The 15169-nt window shown below is 43.4% G+C and overlaps 1 protein-coding gene across 4 annotated transcripts in view; it reads left to right on the plus strand.

The window, feature by feature from the left end:
* LOC117525102 (abl interactor 2-like) overlaps positions 1 to 15169 on the plus strand; it is an 82047-nt gene that overhangs the window by 48064 nt on the left and 18814 nt on the right. For 2 of the 4 annotated variants that reach the window (XM_034186938.1, XM_034186939.1), the window contains 6 exons: positions 262 to 386; positions 905 to 1228; positions 6930 to 7094; positions 7251 to 7331; positions 7461 to 7643; positions 8956 to 9165. In XM_034186938.1, coding sequence (XP_034042829.1) covers positions 262 to 386; positions 905 to 1228; positions 6930 to 7094; positions 7251 to 7331; positions 7461 to 7643; positions 8956 to 9131 — 1054 coding nt within the window. In that variant the 3' untranslated portion in view covers positions 9132 to 9165. The remainder of the gene's footprint in view (positions 1 to 261; positions 387 to 904; positions 1229 to 6929; positions 7095 to 7250; positions 7332 to 7460; positions 7644 to 8955; positions 9166 to 15169) is intronic. The other 2 variants (XM_034186940.1, XM_034186941.1) reach the window with 1 other exon arrangement.

A 15169-nucleotide genomic window follows, 5' to 3' on the forward strand; every position in this document is an offset into this window, starting at 1 on the left:
AGAGGAAAGCAAACAAAACTCCCCATCAGACCAACCGTCAAAAAAACAAAACACGTGCACAGACCAGAGCGTGACAGAGCTGTTGCTTCTTTGAGTTGAAAGGAGACAGTTGAGGTGATTCCAGCATCACTTTGTAAATTTTTGCTGCCCTTCCTCACTTCCTCTTGCACACTTGCTGCGTGTGTTGTGGCCCGTGCACATGTGGATGAGCGCCAACGTCTCGTTCAGGACTTTAATTCCAGTTGTTTGTCGGTTTTGCAGCGGCAGCAGCGGAGGCAGCCATCCCAGCAGCAGCAGCCGGAGCAGCAGCAGGGAAAATAGCGGGAGCGGCAGCGTGGGCGTTCCCATCGCTGTGCCGACACCATCACCGCCCTCCACTTTCCCAGGTAGCGCACACACAACAACTATTTTACTCTTATCCTCTTTATGCAGTCTTAATTTTTTACTAATCATCTTTCTTGCTTTCTGTTCCTGTCTTCGTTGCCTTCACCAAGGACGGGGTGTTTCAGTTTGTTTGTTTGTTTGTTTTTGAATGTTTTCCATGGAATTTTGGTGCAGATCTGCATTAAATTATGAAAACTGTAAAATATTCTTTTCACTTTCTAATGTGAGCCACTTTGTGCCTCGGTGAGGGTATGAACATCAGAGTGCCGCCTTAACTCGTCTTTTGTTGTTCCGTTGTTTTCTACTGATTTCATTCTTAAATCTTGTTGCCTCAATAATGGATTAACTTTTTTCACTGTAACGGCAGGATTACCAAGTTTCACATCACACTTTACCTCGTGTGTTATTGTGTCGGTTTCCACTGTGTCTCCTGCTCTGTCCTTCTTTCTGCTAAACGTCTTTTGTGCAGCATGTTATGGTTTATTCCCTCTGTTTTTTTTGTTTTTCTTCCTTCCTGAAGTCTCCCCAACTGCTGGACCAACCAGCTCCTCTTCCACAGCTCCGAACTCCTCCCCCTCACCTTCCTCCTTCTCCTCCTCCTCCTCCTCCTCCTCCACCACAACCTTAACTCACCCCAGCGCACCTTTGGCACCAAAAGCAGCCTCACGATCTCCTCAGCCAAACACAGCAAGCAGCTCCTCCCCTCAATTTAACTCCGCCCCTGGCTTGCCTGTGGTCCACTCAGGCGTTTTGACTGGAGAATTGTCTCCCGTCCGCCCCCCTGCTCCCCTCTCCTCCTCCTCCTCCTCCTCCTCTTCCTCTCCTTCCTCGTCACCTGCCAAAGGTGAGTCTGTCCGATGACATCATCACGTCCTCAAGCAGCTTTTTCTCACCAAAATCTTTCAGGTGTTTTTCCATCATTTCCCTTCGTCACTTTGCCACTTTAAAGCCACTTAAGTTGATCATCAAGAAGCTCAAACACGAACATGCAGGGGGCGTCATTTACGTTCCTGCCATAAAAATACATGTTTAATGTTTGACTGTTAAAAAAGACAAATGCAAAATTTGAATATTTTGGCTTCAAGCCCGTCCACATAGTCATGTGAGGCTGAGCTCAAAGAAGTCGTGTGCGACAGCTGCAATGTCCAACGAACCAAGAAGTTATCACGGTGACCTCACTGATTCAGATCCTTAAAATACAAATAAACTAGAAGCACTCGGAGAGTGCTTCAGAACCTCCATGACCAGTAAAAAATCAAGGACCGAGCGTCGCCCAGTATGGCGGAGCCGGGGCCCCACCCTGGAGCCAGGCCTGGGGTTGGGGCTCACGCGCGAGCGCCTGGTGGTCGGGCCTTAGCCCATGGGACCCGGCCGGGCTCAGCCCGAAAGAGCGACGTGGGCCCGCCCTCCTGTGGGTTCACCACCTGCAGAGGGGGCCATGGGGGTCGGGTGCAGAGAGGATTGGGTGGCAGTCGAGGGTGGGTGGCCCGGCGGCCCGGTCCAGGCTCACAGCCCCTGGATGTTGGGACGTGGAATGTCACCTTGCTGGGGGGGAAGGAGCCTGAGCTTGTGCGGGAGGTTGAGAGATACCGACTAGAGATAGTCGGGCTCACCTCCACTCACAGCTTGGGCTCTGGTACCCATCTCCTGGAGAGGGGCTGGACGCTTCATTTTTCTGGCGTTGCCCATGGGGAGAGGCAGAGAGCTGTGGTCACATTGCTTATTGCTCCCCAACTCAGTCGCCATGTGTTGGAGTTTACTCCAGTGAACGAGAGGGTCGCGTTCCTATGCCGTCGGGGACAGGTCTCTCACTGTTGTCTCGGCCTACAGGCCGAGGGGCAGTGCAGAGTACCCGACCTTCTTGGAGTCCCTGGGAGGGGTACTAGATAGCGCTCCGACTGGGGATTCCATTGTTCTCCTGGGGGATTTCAACGCCCATGTGGGTGGTGATAGTGAGACCTGGAGGGGGGTGACTGGGAAGCACGGCCTCCCCGATCTGAACCCGAGCAGTGTTCAGTTGTTGGACTTCTGTGCTAGTCGCAGTTTGTCCATCACAAACACCATGTTTGAGCACAAGGGTGTCCATAAGTGCACGTGGCACCAGGACACCCTAAGCCGGAGGTTGATAATCGACTTTGTAGTGGTATCATCTGACCTTCGGCCACGTGTCTCGGACACTCGAATGACGAGAGGGGCAGAGCTGTCGACCAATCACCACCTGGTGGTGAGTTGGATCTGCTGGGAGGGGAGGAAGCCGGTCAGACCTGGCAGGCCCAAACTTATCGTGAGGGTCTGCTGGGAATGACTGGCGGAACCCTCTGTCAGCGAGGTCTTCAACTCCCACCTCCGGGAGAGCTTCTCCCAGATCCCGGGGGAGGTTGGAGGCATGGAGTCCAAGTGGACCATGTTCTCCACCTCCATTGTTGATGCGGCCGCTCATAGCTGTGGTCACAAGGTCTCTGGTGCCTGTCGCAGCGGCAATCCCCGAACCCGGTGGTGGACGCCGGAAGTAAGGGATGCCGTCAAGCTGAAGAAGGAGTCCTACTTATCTTTGTTGGTAGGTGGGACCCCGCAGCCTGTGCGGTCGCAGAGGCAAAAACTCAGGTTTGGGAGGAGTTCGGGGAGGCCATGGAGGAGGACTATCGGTCGGCCTCGAAGAGATTCTGGCAAACCGTCCGGCGCCTCAGGAGGCGGAAGCAGCTCTCCACCAGCACTGTTTACGGTGCGGGTGGGGAGCTGTTGACCCTGACTGGGGATGTTGTCGGGCGGTGGAAGGAATACTTCGAGGATCTCCTCAATCCCATCGTCACGTCTTCCAAAGAGGAAGCAGAGACTGGGAACTCAGAGGTGGACTCATCCATTACCCAGGCCGAAGTCACCGAGGTGGTTAGAAAGCTCCTCGGTGGCAAGGCTCCTGGGGTGGATGAGATCCGTCCTGAGTACCTTAAGTCTCTGGATATTATGGGACTGTCTTGACTGACACGCCTCTGCAACATCGCGTGGCGATTGGGGACAGTGCCTCTGGATTGGCAGACCGGGGTGGTGGTCCCTCTGTTTAAGAAGGGGGACCGGAGGGTGTGTTCCAACTATAGGGGGATCACACTCCTCAGCCTCCCCGGTAAGGTCTATTCCAGAGTACTGGAGAGGAGAATTGGACCGATGGTCGAACCTCGGATTCAGGAGGAGCAGTGTGGTTTTCATCCTGGTCGCGGCACAGTGGACCAGCTCTACACGCTCCATCGGGTGCTCGAGGGTTCATGGGAGTTCGCCCAACCAGTCCACATGTGTTTTGTGGATCTGGAGAAGGCGTTTGACCGTGTCCCTCGGGGCACCCTGTGGGCACCCTTTGCTAAGGGCTATCCAGTCCCTGTACGACCGCAGCAGGAGCTTGGTTCGCATTGCCGGCAGTAAGTCAAACCTGTTTCCAGTGCACGTTGGCCTCTGCCAGGGCCGCCCTTTGTCACCGGTTCTGTTCATTATTTTTATGGACAGAATTTCTAGGCGCAGCCAGGGTGTAGAGGGGGTCTGGTTTGGGAACCACAGAATCTCGTCTCTGCTGTTTGCGGACTATGTGGCTCTGTTGACTTCGTCAAATCAGGACCTTCAGCATGCACTGGGGCGGTTTGCAGCCGAGTGTGAAGCGTCTGGGATGAGAATCAGTACCTCCATATTCGAGGCCATGGTTCTCGACCAGAAAAAGGTGCTTTGCCCTCTTCAGGTCGGTGGAGTGTCCTTGCCTCAAGTGGAGGAGTTTAAGTATCTCGGGGTCTTGTTCACGAGTGAGGGACGGCTGGAGCGTGAGATCGATAGCCAGATCGGTGCAGCATCTGCAGTGATGCGGTCGCTGTATCGGACCGTCGTGGTGAAGAGAGAGTTGAGTAGGGGGGCAAAGCTCTCGATTTACCGATCGAGCTACGTTCCAATTCTCACCTATGGTCATGAGATTTGGCTCATGACCGAAAGAACGAGATCGCGGGTACAAGCGGCCGAGATGAGTTTCCTCCACAGGGTGGCTGGGGGCTCCCTTAGAGATAGGGTGAGGAGCTCGGTCATTCGGGAGGAGCTCGGAGTCGAGCCGCTGCTCCACCACATCGAAAGGAGTCAGTTGAGGTGGCTCGGGCATCTTTTCCGAATGCCCCCTGGACGCCTCACTGGAGAGGTGTTCCGGGCACGTCCCATTGGGAGGAGGCCCCGGGGAGGACCCGGGACACGCTGGAGGGACTACATCTCTCGGCTGGCTTGGGAACACCTTAGGGTTCCCCCGGAGGAATGTGTGTGGATCGGGAGGTCTGGGTGGCTTTGCTTGAGCTGCTGCCCCCGCGACCCGACTTTGGATAAAGCGGAAGAAAATGGATGGATGGCACTCGGAGAGCACAAACCTCCGTCAAGGACATAGGGTCAATGACGCCAAAGCGATCCCCCCAATGGCAAAGTGACCTATCTGATGTCATTAACTAAATATCATAACATAATGCACGTGTTCATATATAATGAATGCAATAAATAAACATAAATGATGTAAGACAAAATTTCAATTTATTCCTGTATATTTACCAGAGAGCATAACAGGTACAATAATCAGTGAATTTGAATAATACATGTTTTACGAAATACAACCAGACATATTCTGTGTCCATACACAAATTAAGTGTTATGACAAATGCTGAGTACAGTAAATACATAAAATACATGAAAAATAAAAAAATCCTGGATCCAAATTCTCTTCCGGATCATCACCAAAATTTAATCACCTCTAAATTAGACCAAAATACACCTCTGTTAAAAATTTTACTGAAATCCATTGAGAACTTTTTGAGTAATCCTGCTAACAAACCAAACAACCAACCAACAAACAAATGGACGCGACCGAAAACATAACCTCCTTGGCAGAAGTAATAAGAAAGGAAAAAGTAAAGTGGAAAAATAATTTTCCACACACATTTATTCAAAACACACAGCAAACTATAATAAATTAGTAACACATCACTCCCACAAACAATCTCTGGTGTGTCACGTGAGGTGAATCTGCCCTACGATTGGATTTTGGACATTGCTCACGTCATCACACAGCTTCTATGAGGAGTACAAACATGGAGGACGGTGGCTAGAACGTCCGCGGCGTTAAAAAAAGTAAGTTTCTATCTCATATCATTAATAAAAAATTATTTATAATTTAGCAAAGCTTGGTCTCAGCCGTCGTATACGACGGCGTCGGCCCCAGGGGTTAAACCCTTAGATTTTTCAGCATATGTATTTATAAAGACAAACTGCATGAACTACACAAGTTTTTTTTTATTTTCTAATAACGTTTATTCAATGAGGAGAAACAAATGCTAAAAAATTAATGTTGTGTTGTAACTTAATTTTTTGTTCAGCCTTTGTGATCCGTCTTCATGAAGTTAGATGCAAAAATGTTGAAATTGTCCCTATCCTGCAATGATCCTTAAAAAAAATTTTTTGGATCTGGATCGTGTTCCGGATCATTACGAAAATTTAATGACTTCTAAGTTAGGCCAAGATACATCCCTGGTAAAAATTTCATTGAAATCCGTTGAGGATGTTTTGACTAATCCTGCTAACAATCCAACCAACCAACCAACAAACAAACGGACGCGACCGAGGTAATAAAAAAGCAGCAGCATCGGTTCAGATGCTGAAAGAATTTAGCTGTAAATAACCAGAAATGTTTACCTGTTTTTAAAAATCGCCGTGAGAGTTCAGGCTTTTCTTATTATATCTTATTAGATAAACGTACAAATAGTGATGCACAATAATTCATATGTAACCTACGTAATCGTTAATCAGGAGTCTGTGATCTGATCACAATCCGTCTGCTCTTAGCTGTTGTGAAAACAACAAATCTCATCCTAACCCCAGGTTCTGCACTGCAGAGCATCGCGCGTTCACGTGGATACTTGGATGATTATGCACAAAGTGTAGCACAGAACGTTTCCGTAGATATCAAACGAACCACTTCATCAGAATAAGTTACAGAGTTTCACTTGACTACTGTACCTCAGCAGACACTCTGGCTTTGTTTTAGCTCCATTTAAAAAGATTAAAATAACATTAACATTATTCCTGAAGCTTCCATGATGCGTCAGTTACCGTAATGATGTACAGTAAAAATAATGTGTCTTCAGTGCTGTCATCATTCATCATCATCATTATTGTTACTAAAAATGTGTCTGCTGCATGAACGGCTTATTTTTTAACTGTATTTTTCTTTAATCAAGCAACCCTAAAACCTTTATTTTATTTTTTTTATGCATCTGTTTTGCAACATCTCACTTCTCAAACATTTTGTAGTTTTCAATATATTATTTTTTTTATTTCATCGGGCAGCATTCATCATACATTTTCATTTGCTGCAAAATACCCACAAATCCTAGTGTCCAGCATGTTTGTTTGTTTGTTTGATGGAAACTATGGACAGACATAATTTAAAAACAAAAACTGCCATCAGATTGAAAACACGTTTTTGTGGGCGCCAAGTAAATTGTTGCCTGGACCGTCTTTAATTTGGCGTCTCCGTGGTTTGTCAGGAGCGCTCGTCCCTCAGTTCTTCAGTATGAACCGGCCTCAGCCTCGACAACAGGCTCCACAGGTGGGAGGGTCCCTGCCATACCGCCGCCCCCCCTCTGTCACAGGACAGCCAATTGTAACGCAGAACCACGTCAACGGGGGTCCGTACTACAACCAGAGTCCTGGTAAGTCCTGTGATCCTGGACAGTTTACGCCGCTCATAGACAATTTGTTTATTTATTTCTTTTGTGGATGTTTGAGCTCAGAGTGCCGCTGTGGTTATTACGCCATCTGGCTGCACCGTTTGTGTATGTTAACGTGAGGTTTGTGTGTTTTTACAGCCTCCCTGCCGCCCCCCTCCTTCCTCCAGTTCACACCTCAGCTTCCTCTCATGGGCTTCGTGGCTCGAGTTCAGGAGTCCAGTAAGTAGATCTGCTCAAATTTTACCACACGGGTGGACGAACACGGACACGCCCACTTTGATCACCATCAATAATTAGCTCATTGTTGCCGTTGGTAACAGCTGACTATTTTTTCTTTTGTGCGCAAAGTCTCAGATGCATCACCTCATACACACTCACCTGCTGAGAACCAGTCGGGGCCTGTGGAGCCGAAACCCTCCCCTCAGCCATTGGAGGATGGGCGGGAAGAGGAGGAGTCAGCTGTGGTGGAGTATAACGACCCCTATGCTGAAGAAGACCCACCGTGGGCCCCCAGAAATTACCTGGAAAAAGGTTTGATTTTACACCGTTTTTTTTTGTTTTGTTTTTTTTTTATGTTTCTTGATAAAGAAGCTCATCAGTTATCACTTTACAAATCATGTTTTTGCCAGGATTTCACAAAGGCTGAGGCATGTAATGCCATGACTGAATGGGTCCTATCTGCTGCACTTTCTTAACGCCGTAACTCAAAAACAATACGTTATCATCTTGTAAGTCACGACACTAAAATTACAGGAAAAAATGTATAATTGTTTAAAAGGTTTTTTTGCACTTAGTGAGGTAACTGTGCACATGTTTAGTGCCTCAATGGCGTTTTTGTCTGTTCAGTGGTGACAATAAGCAGTTTACTCTTGATATCTTTGTGCATTGTATAATAACATTAATTAGCTTGTTAGCTTCTGCTCACTAATGCTGTGTTTGTGTTATAAATAAAGAAAAATGTGCCAGTTAAATTAATTTTGTTTCTTGTTGCATTAAGTGGTAGCACCATGTTTCAAAAATAAATGAGACTTATAGACAGGTGGGCCATATATATGTTTATTCCTCTTCATGATGTATTTTTGGAAACATGCAACTAATACTCTGGTGGGACATATAGTCCAGAAAATACGGTAATGAAGGTAAATTGATCAGTTAACATACAAAAACCAGATCAATCTAAAAACCAAGTTTGTTTTTCTTACATAAAATAACATAGACCTGTTTGTCAGCTAGACATGTTTGGACTTGTTGCATGCATGATGGAAATTAGGAGCAGGTGGGGCTTTGAAGGTAACGTGCTAATGCCTCGGTCTGTTGGGCACCAAGGCCACCCCAGCTTGTTAAATTCAAAAATTTAGAAACAAAACAGGGTTTTCCTTGAGATGCAGTGACTAATACATAACAAAATAGACATAAATTGGTAATGACTGCACAACAATAAAATAAAAACATAAAAAAAATACAAACTGAATTTCTTAGAAACTGCAGCTAAAATAAACTGTAACTTGGATATTTTGAAATTTGTCTTTATATCTTTGCGTACTACTATATTTAATGGGCAACTAAGTCTTTGTGTAATTATAATCTTGCCCTGCATTATACTGGCGGTTTGTCCAGGGTGAACACACCCCCCTACCTTGCCAAATGGCCGCTGGAATAGGCTCCAGCCACCCGTGACCCTTAAGTGGAATCAGCAGGTAGAGAAAATCGATTTTAACAAATCGGTTATTTGATGAATCATTTTAGCTCCACCCACCTGTAAGTTAAGTCCTGTAAGTTGCTGGTGTGACTCATATGACGGATTTAGTAGTAATTGTGTTTTGGTGTGTATGTCGCCCTCCAGTGGTAGCCATCTATGACTACACAGCAGACAAAGAAGATGAGTTGTCGTTCCAGGAAGGAGCGATCATCTACGTCATCAAGAAGAATGAGGACGGCTGGTTCGAAGGAGTCATGAACGCCACCACCGGTCTCTTCCCCGGAAACTACGTCGAGTCCATCATGCACTACGCCGACTGAGGAACCAAGTGCTGTTTGTTTGTTTGTTTTTTAGGTTGATTCACTTGCTGCTCTTTATTACTGGACTCTTTTGCCTCACGATCAGCTGATTGATCAAATTTGGATCTGAACCTGAAGGAACGACTCTGTTTTTCTGTTGTTTGATTCACACTAAACATTCACAAACTACGGCTAGACGGCGTTTCATTCCACTGTATGTACTTTAACTGTGTAGGTCAACATTGAGTTCATACTTTTTTAACCTATAAACTCTGAAGTTTAGAGCTTCTTTGTTGTTCCTGTTTTAAATTATTGTTGCAGTCATTTAGCCAAGAAAATATTAGGTTTTTGTTTTTTTTTTCCCCCTCTTTCTTTCTTTGTTTTTGGGTTTTTTTCTTCTTTTTTGTTAAAAAAATCAGTTGCTCTTCATAATTTTTTTACAACCCATCATCTTCAAAATACCGTATTGTTCAAAATATGAGACTGCCCTGATTACAAGATGGCCTTACATTTTCAAGACGTACTGTCCATCCAGAAAGTATTCACAGCACTTCACTTTTTCTACATTTTGTTATGTTACAGACTTTTTCCAAAGTGGAGTAAATTTTCTTTCCCATCAAAATTCTACACACAATACAGCCCAGTCTCACGTTTTTTTCTTCATCCTCCCGTCACGAAACGAGTCCAATTTTCGTGATGGGGTTTTTTTTTTAAACTCACTATTACTAACCCTATTCTTAACCTTAACCATAGCCTAACCCTACTCCTACTCCCCACCTAACCATAACCACCCCCACCCCCCACTTCACTTTTAATTTCGTGCAGCCATCACGGAATGAATTAGAATGAATTCGTGCTGCCGTGACGAAAATGAGGTGCTTTTCGTCACAATATCACAAACCAATAGATTAATGTATATTTCATGCTGCTGAATCACGACTTGCCGTGAGACCAGATTGCACAATACCCCCCGAAAAAGGTTTTTTGCAATGTTTGCAAAATAATTAAAAATAAAAAACAAGGAAATCACCTGTACATAAGTATTCACACCCTTTGTTCAGTACTTTGTTGATGCATCTTTGGCAGAAATTACAGCCTCAAGTCTTCTTGAATATGATACAACAAGCTTGGTGCACCTATCTTTGGGCAATTTTGTCCATTCCTCTTTGCAGCACCTCTCAAGCTCCATCAGGTTGGATGGGGAGCGTCGGTGCACAGACATTTTCAGATTTCTCCAGAGATGTTCATCAGATTCAGGTCTGGGCTCTGGCTGGGCCACTCAAGGACATTCACAGAGTTGTCCTGAAGACACTCCTTTGATATCTTGGCTGTGTGCTTAGGGTCATTGTCCTGGTGAAAGATGAACTGTCGCCCCAGTCTGAGGTCAAGAGCACTCTGGAGCAGGTTTTCATCCAGGATGTCTCTGTACATTGCTGCATTCATCTTTCCCTCAATCCTGACTAGTCTCCCAGTTCCTGCTGCTGAAAAACATCCCCACAGCATGATGCTGCCACCATCATGCTCCACTGTAGGGATGGTGTGTGGTTTCCTCCAAACATGACACCTGGCATTCACACCAAAGAGTTCAATCTTTGTCTCATCAGACCAGAGAATTTTGTTTCTCATGATCTGAGAGTCCTTCAGGTGCCTTTTGGCAAACTCCAGGCAGGCTGCCATGTGCCTTTTACTAAGGAGTGGCTACTCCACCATAATTTCAATGTATTTATTTTAATTTATATAGTGCCAAATCACAACAAAGTTGCCTGAAGGCGCTTCACACAAGTAAGGTCTAACCTTACCAACCCCTAGAGCAAGCACACAGGTGACAGTGGTAAGAAAAAAACTCCCTCTGCTATACAGGCCTGATTGGTGGGTTGCTGCAGAGATGGTTGTCCTTCTGGAAGGTTCTCCACAGAGGAATGCTGGAGCTCTGACAGAGTGACCATCGGGTTCTTGGTCACCTCACTGACTAAGGCCTTCTCCCCCAATCGCTCAGTTTAGATGGGCGGCCAGCTCTAGGAAGAGTCCTGGTGGATCTGAATTTATTCCATTTACAGATAATGGAGGTCACTGTGCTCATTGGGACCTTCAAAGCAGCAGAAATGTTTCTGTTCCCTTCCCCAGATTTGTGTCTCATGACAATCCTGTCTCAGAGGTCTACAGACAATTCCTTTGACTTCATGCTTGGTTTGTGCTCTGACATGATGTGTGTCTTTCCAATCAACTGACTTTACCCAAAGTGGACTCCAAATAAGCTGTAGAAACATCTCAAGGATGATCAGTGGAAACAGGATGCACCTGAGCTCAACTATGAGCTTCATGGCAAAGGTTGTGAATACATATGTACATGTGCTTTCTTGGGTTTATTTTATTTTTTAATAAATTTGCAAAAATCTCAAAACAAAACAAAAAAAAAAAATTTTTTCCACATTGCCATTATGGGGTATTGTGTGAATTTCATCCATTTTGGAATAAGGCTGTACCATAACAAAATGTAGAAAAAGTGAAGCGCTGTGAATATTTTCTGGGTGCACAGTATGTTTAGACAAGATCTTTAGACCAAATCTTGAAGACCAAATCTTTCTTTTTAGTAAAGAAAATCATTTTATTTCAAAGTAATGCTAATGTGCATAAGCTTAAGCATATAAGCATGGTAAGACTTTCTGAATGTTTTTAAGACAGTCTTTTTGGGCACCGCATTACCTAACATTACGCTGTCACACTGCATTTCTTGGTTGCTTGGGAGTTGCTTGATGAGTACCCCATTTCTCGTAATGAACTTTAAGTGGCATCATAATGTCTTAGTTTCTTGTTAAATTACCAGAGTTTTGCGGTGCTCTCTTGTCAGGATGACCACCGTCTCTCTCTGTCATGTAGCACTGTAAGCTAGTTAGAGGGGCATCTCATTTTATTCCTGGGTCAGTACACTCTTCACAAGTATTTAGTGCCCCCTACTGTTGTGGATGTATATGACATATTAAAGTCTAGAGCCTAAATATAAGAACCCCATTTTCTTCAGGTATACAGTAGTAACAACAACAAATGTCTCTAATTATTTGGTCCAACCAATTTATCTCAAATGTAGCCAGTTTAAATCCAGCTTAAAACCAGTTAAAATCCAGTTATCTTTGGTTTAGTTGTTTTAAAATCACCCATATATTTTAAATCCATTTAAAATATGAGTTTTGCTCTGCCACACTGCAACATTTTAATTACACCCTCTTAATGGTGATGACTTAATTATTTTACTTATAATAATTAATAAGCTGCCATTTTAATCTCCCATCACTGGATTTTACATTTTGCTCTTTTAGATCTTCCTCTCACAGTTGTAGTTTTCATATTTGTTTCTTTTCTTAAATGTGAGGTCCCAGAAGAACACTTCATTTGACACACATTGGGTTGAATCGCAGTATTTTATGAAGCAACATTTAAAGCAAACTATGCAAAAAGTCAGTTTTGCACTAAGCAGTAAATCCACAGGTAGTGTTGGATCTTTATATATTATTTTTGTCTGTTTTTAATTTGAGTTTGAGTTTTGTTTGTTTTTTTGTGACTTTGCCCCGGCTGATATCGTCTTTGTTCCACAAATATTGTAGACGTACTGTTGGGGTGTGGTTGAAGCTCCCACTTTCCCCAAGTCTTTTTCGTGATGTGGTTTTTGGTTTTGCTGTATTGTTGTGGAAGTGGACCTGACCAAACTGCCTGTTGGAGATTTTTGGAACCATTTCCAGTGTTGAAGTTTACAGCGTGTTTGCCTGCATGCCTGAACTATAAACTTTATATTGTATATTTTGTATTTTTTTGTCTTTTTGGTTCATGTTGGTTTTTGTCCAGAGGATTTTGAGTCTCTGGCTCATCCTCAGGTGGATATTTTGTGCCATATATTGTGTGTGTGTGTGTGTGTGTGTGTGTGTGTGTGTGTGTGTGTGTGTGTGTGTGTGTGTGTGTGTGTGTGTGTGTGTGTGTGTGTGTGTGTGTGTGTGTGTGTGTGTGTGTGTGTGTGTGTTGTTAAAGTGATGACGTGAGAACAGTGTATCCTCATTGTACTCATATTAAGAGGCATTTTAGCACAAAAACCAGAGTTGGTCAAATTAAGCTTCCTCTCAGTTGACAGATTTTGGAGCAAACTCTAAAGTCTGATTGGCGAGTCTTGTCATACGTTGCAGAATCGGCTTCATTGTTTGTTTGTTTTCTCTTGACACTACAACAATTTCAGTGGGAAAATGAAGCCGCACTTTTCAAATAGTTCATTTTTGAGAATCATTGTATAAAATATTGAAGCTCTCTGTCATACCTTTCTGTTTGATAGGTCAGAGGTCATGTATGTTTTCTGTGATGATTATATCGGGATTTTTTTTCAATTTCAATTTATTTTCATTTATATAGCACTAAATCACAACAGAGCTGCCTCAAGGCGCTTCACACAAGTAGAGTCTAACTAGGTCAAGTAAGAGATGTAGACATGAAGTGTTTTGACTGTTCCCTGTGTTTCCAGTGTGTTAGACGTTTTTGAAAATCATTTTACTGCAACAAGTTGTAAAAAGATTTTCGCTCACATTACTGTAAAAACAAACAAAAATCATTTATTTTGAGGTTCTTCCTGTTTTTCTTGGGGTCACCACAGCCGAATAAGGAGGCTCGTGTTTATTAAGCACAAGTTTAATTACACAGAGAGACAATATATATATAATTACTAGCAGAAATGTTTTTGCTTATGTCCAAAGAATGAATGAGGAAATAATTGTTAATATTGACTAATCAGCTATTAATTTTATTGATGTTGTTATTAATAAAATAATGTTATTCATATCATCAGTTATTAATTACTAATATTGATTAAAGTGTCACAATTTTTCCCATCAAAATGTGACATCATCAGATGTTTTCCATTTTAATAACAGCTCAAAACCCAAATAGTTTTTTTCTTCAAATTGTAGATATAAACTGCAGTGAATAAGACAAACATGATCTGAGAGCAATGTTATGATTTTTTTTTTCTTTTTTGACCAGTGCCTCTGTACATCACTAATGTTGCATGAACACTAATATTTGTGCATTTGATGCCTGTTGTGCATTTTGATTTGCTCTGTTGGACCTTAAATATGTTGGCATACTCTGTTTTGTTGTTGTTTTGTCTACATTATCCCTTTAAAGTGTGTAAAATGGGAAATAACTTGATATGTGAATTGTTATTGACGGCTTCTCTGAAAACCCATTTTTACCAGGAGCCTTAATCTGGATCCCTGCAGGCTTTATGACGTATTTCTGAAAAGCTCTTTGATGTTTAGATCCTGGGCAGATTTTTTAAGACATTTTGTAGTTTTAATGCTTTTTTTTTTTTTTTCATTCACACCTTCCTGGGGCAAAGCCATGAAAATGATGATATATGAAATCTAGGTTCAGATTCTCCATGGACTTCCATACAAATGTTCCCCGCCTCCACACCCCCCAAACCTTTCCAAAAATGTCATCATGGTAACAACTTGATAAAAGTTGCCTTTCGATCAGAGTTTTAGGATTCTGTTTGTGTAAATTAGTTCTGATGTTTTTGTTCAATCAGCTCGAGCTTCAGATTGATTTTAAATGAATCTGTTGTGGTTTCTCTTTTGATTTAATCCTATCATGTTAATTTTCTTCATTGTGCAGTGATTTCCTGGTAAAATGTGACACCTGGAGAAGCTGTCTGCTTTCCAAAGTATTGTTTCTTTTTTCTTTTTTTTTTAAAGAAAAATAAAATTACTAAGTAAATGTTTTGACAGCCTGCCGGCAAGATTGTGTTTCATTTACTGGACCTTGAATTTTAAAAAGCTAAACACACGCTGGGGTTCTCAGGTTAGAACGTTTAAAAATGACACAGTAAGAACAAAGTTTGGACGTGCTGGTCTAAAAATCACCCTGTGATTTGGCCCATGTCCAGTCTGGGAGCGTTTACTGGTCCACAGGTGCTGGATGGTAACCACTCAGACAGTTAGTCAAAATCAAATATTTTGAGGCAACGAATTGCATCAAAACAATTGAGTGACGTTAACTTAAATCAGCTTAGTCATGAGGTCACT

This window comes from Thalassophryne amazonica, chromosome 14 (assembly GCF_902500255.1).
Source record: "Thalassophryne amazonica chromosome 14, fThaAma1.1, whole genome shotgun sequence".
In the NCBI taxonomy this organism is placed as follows: Eukaryota; Metazoa; Chordata; class Actinopteri; order Batrachoidiformes; family Batrachoididae; genus Thalassophryne; species Thalassophryne amazonica.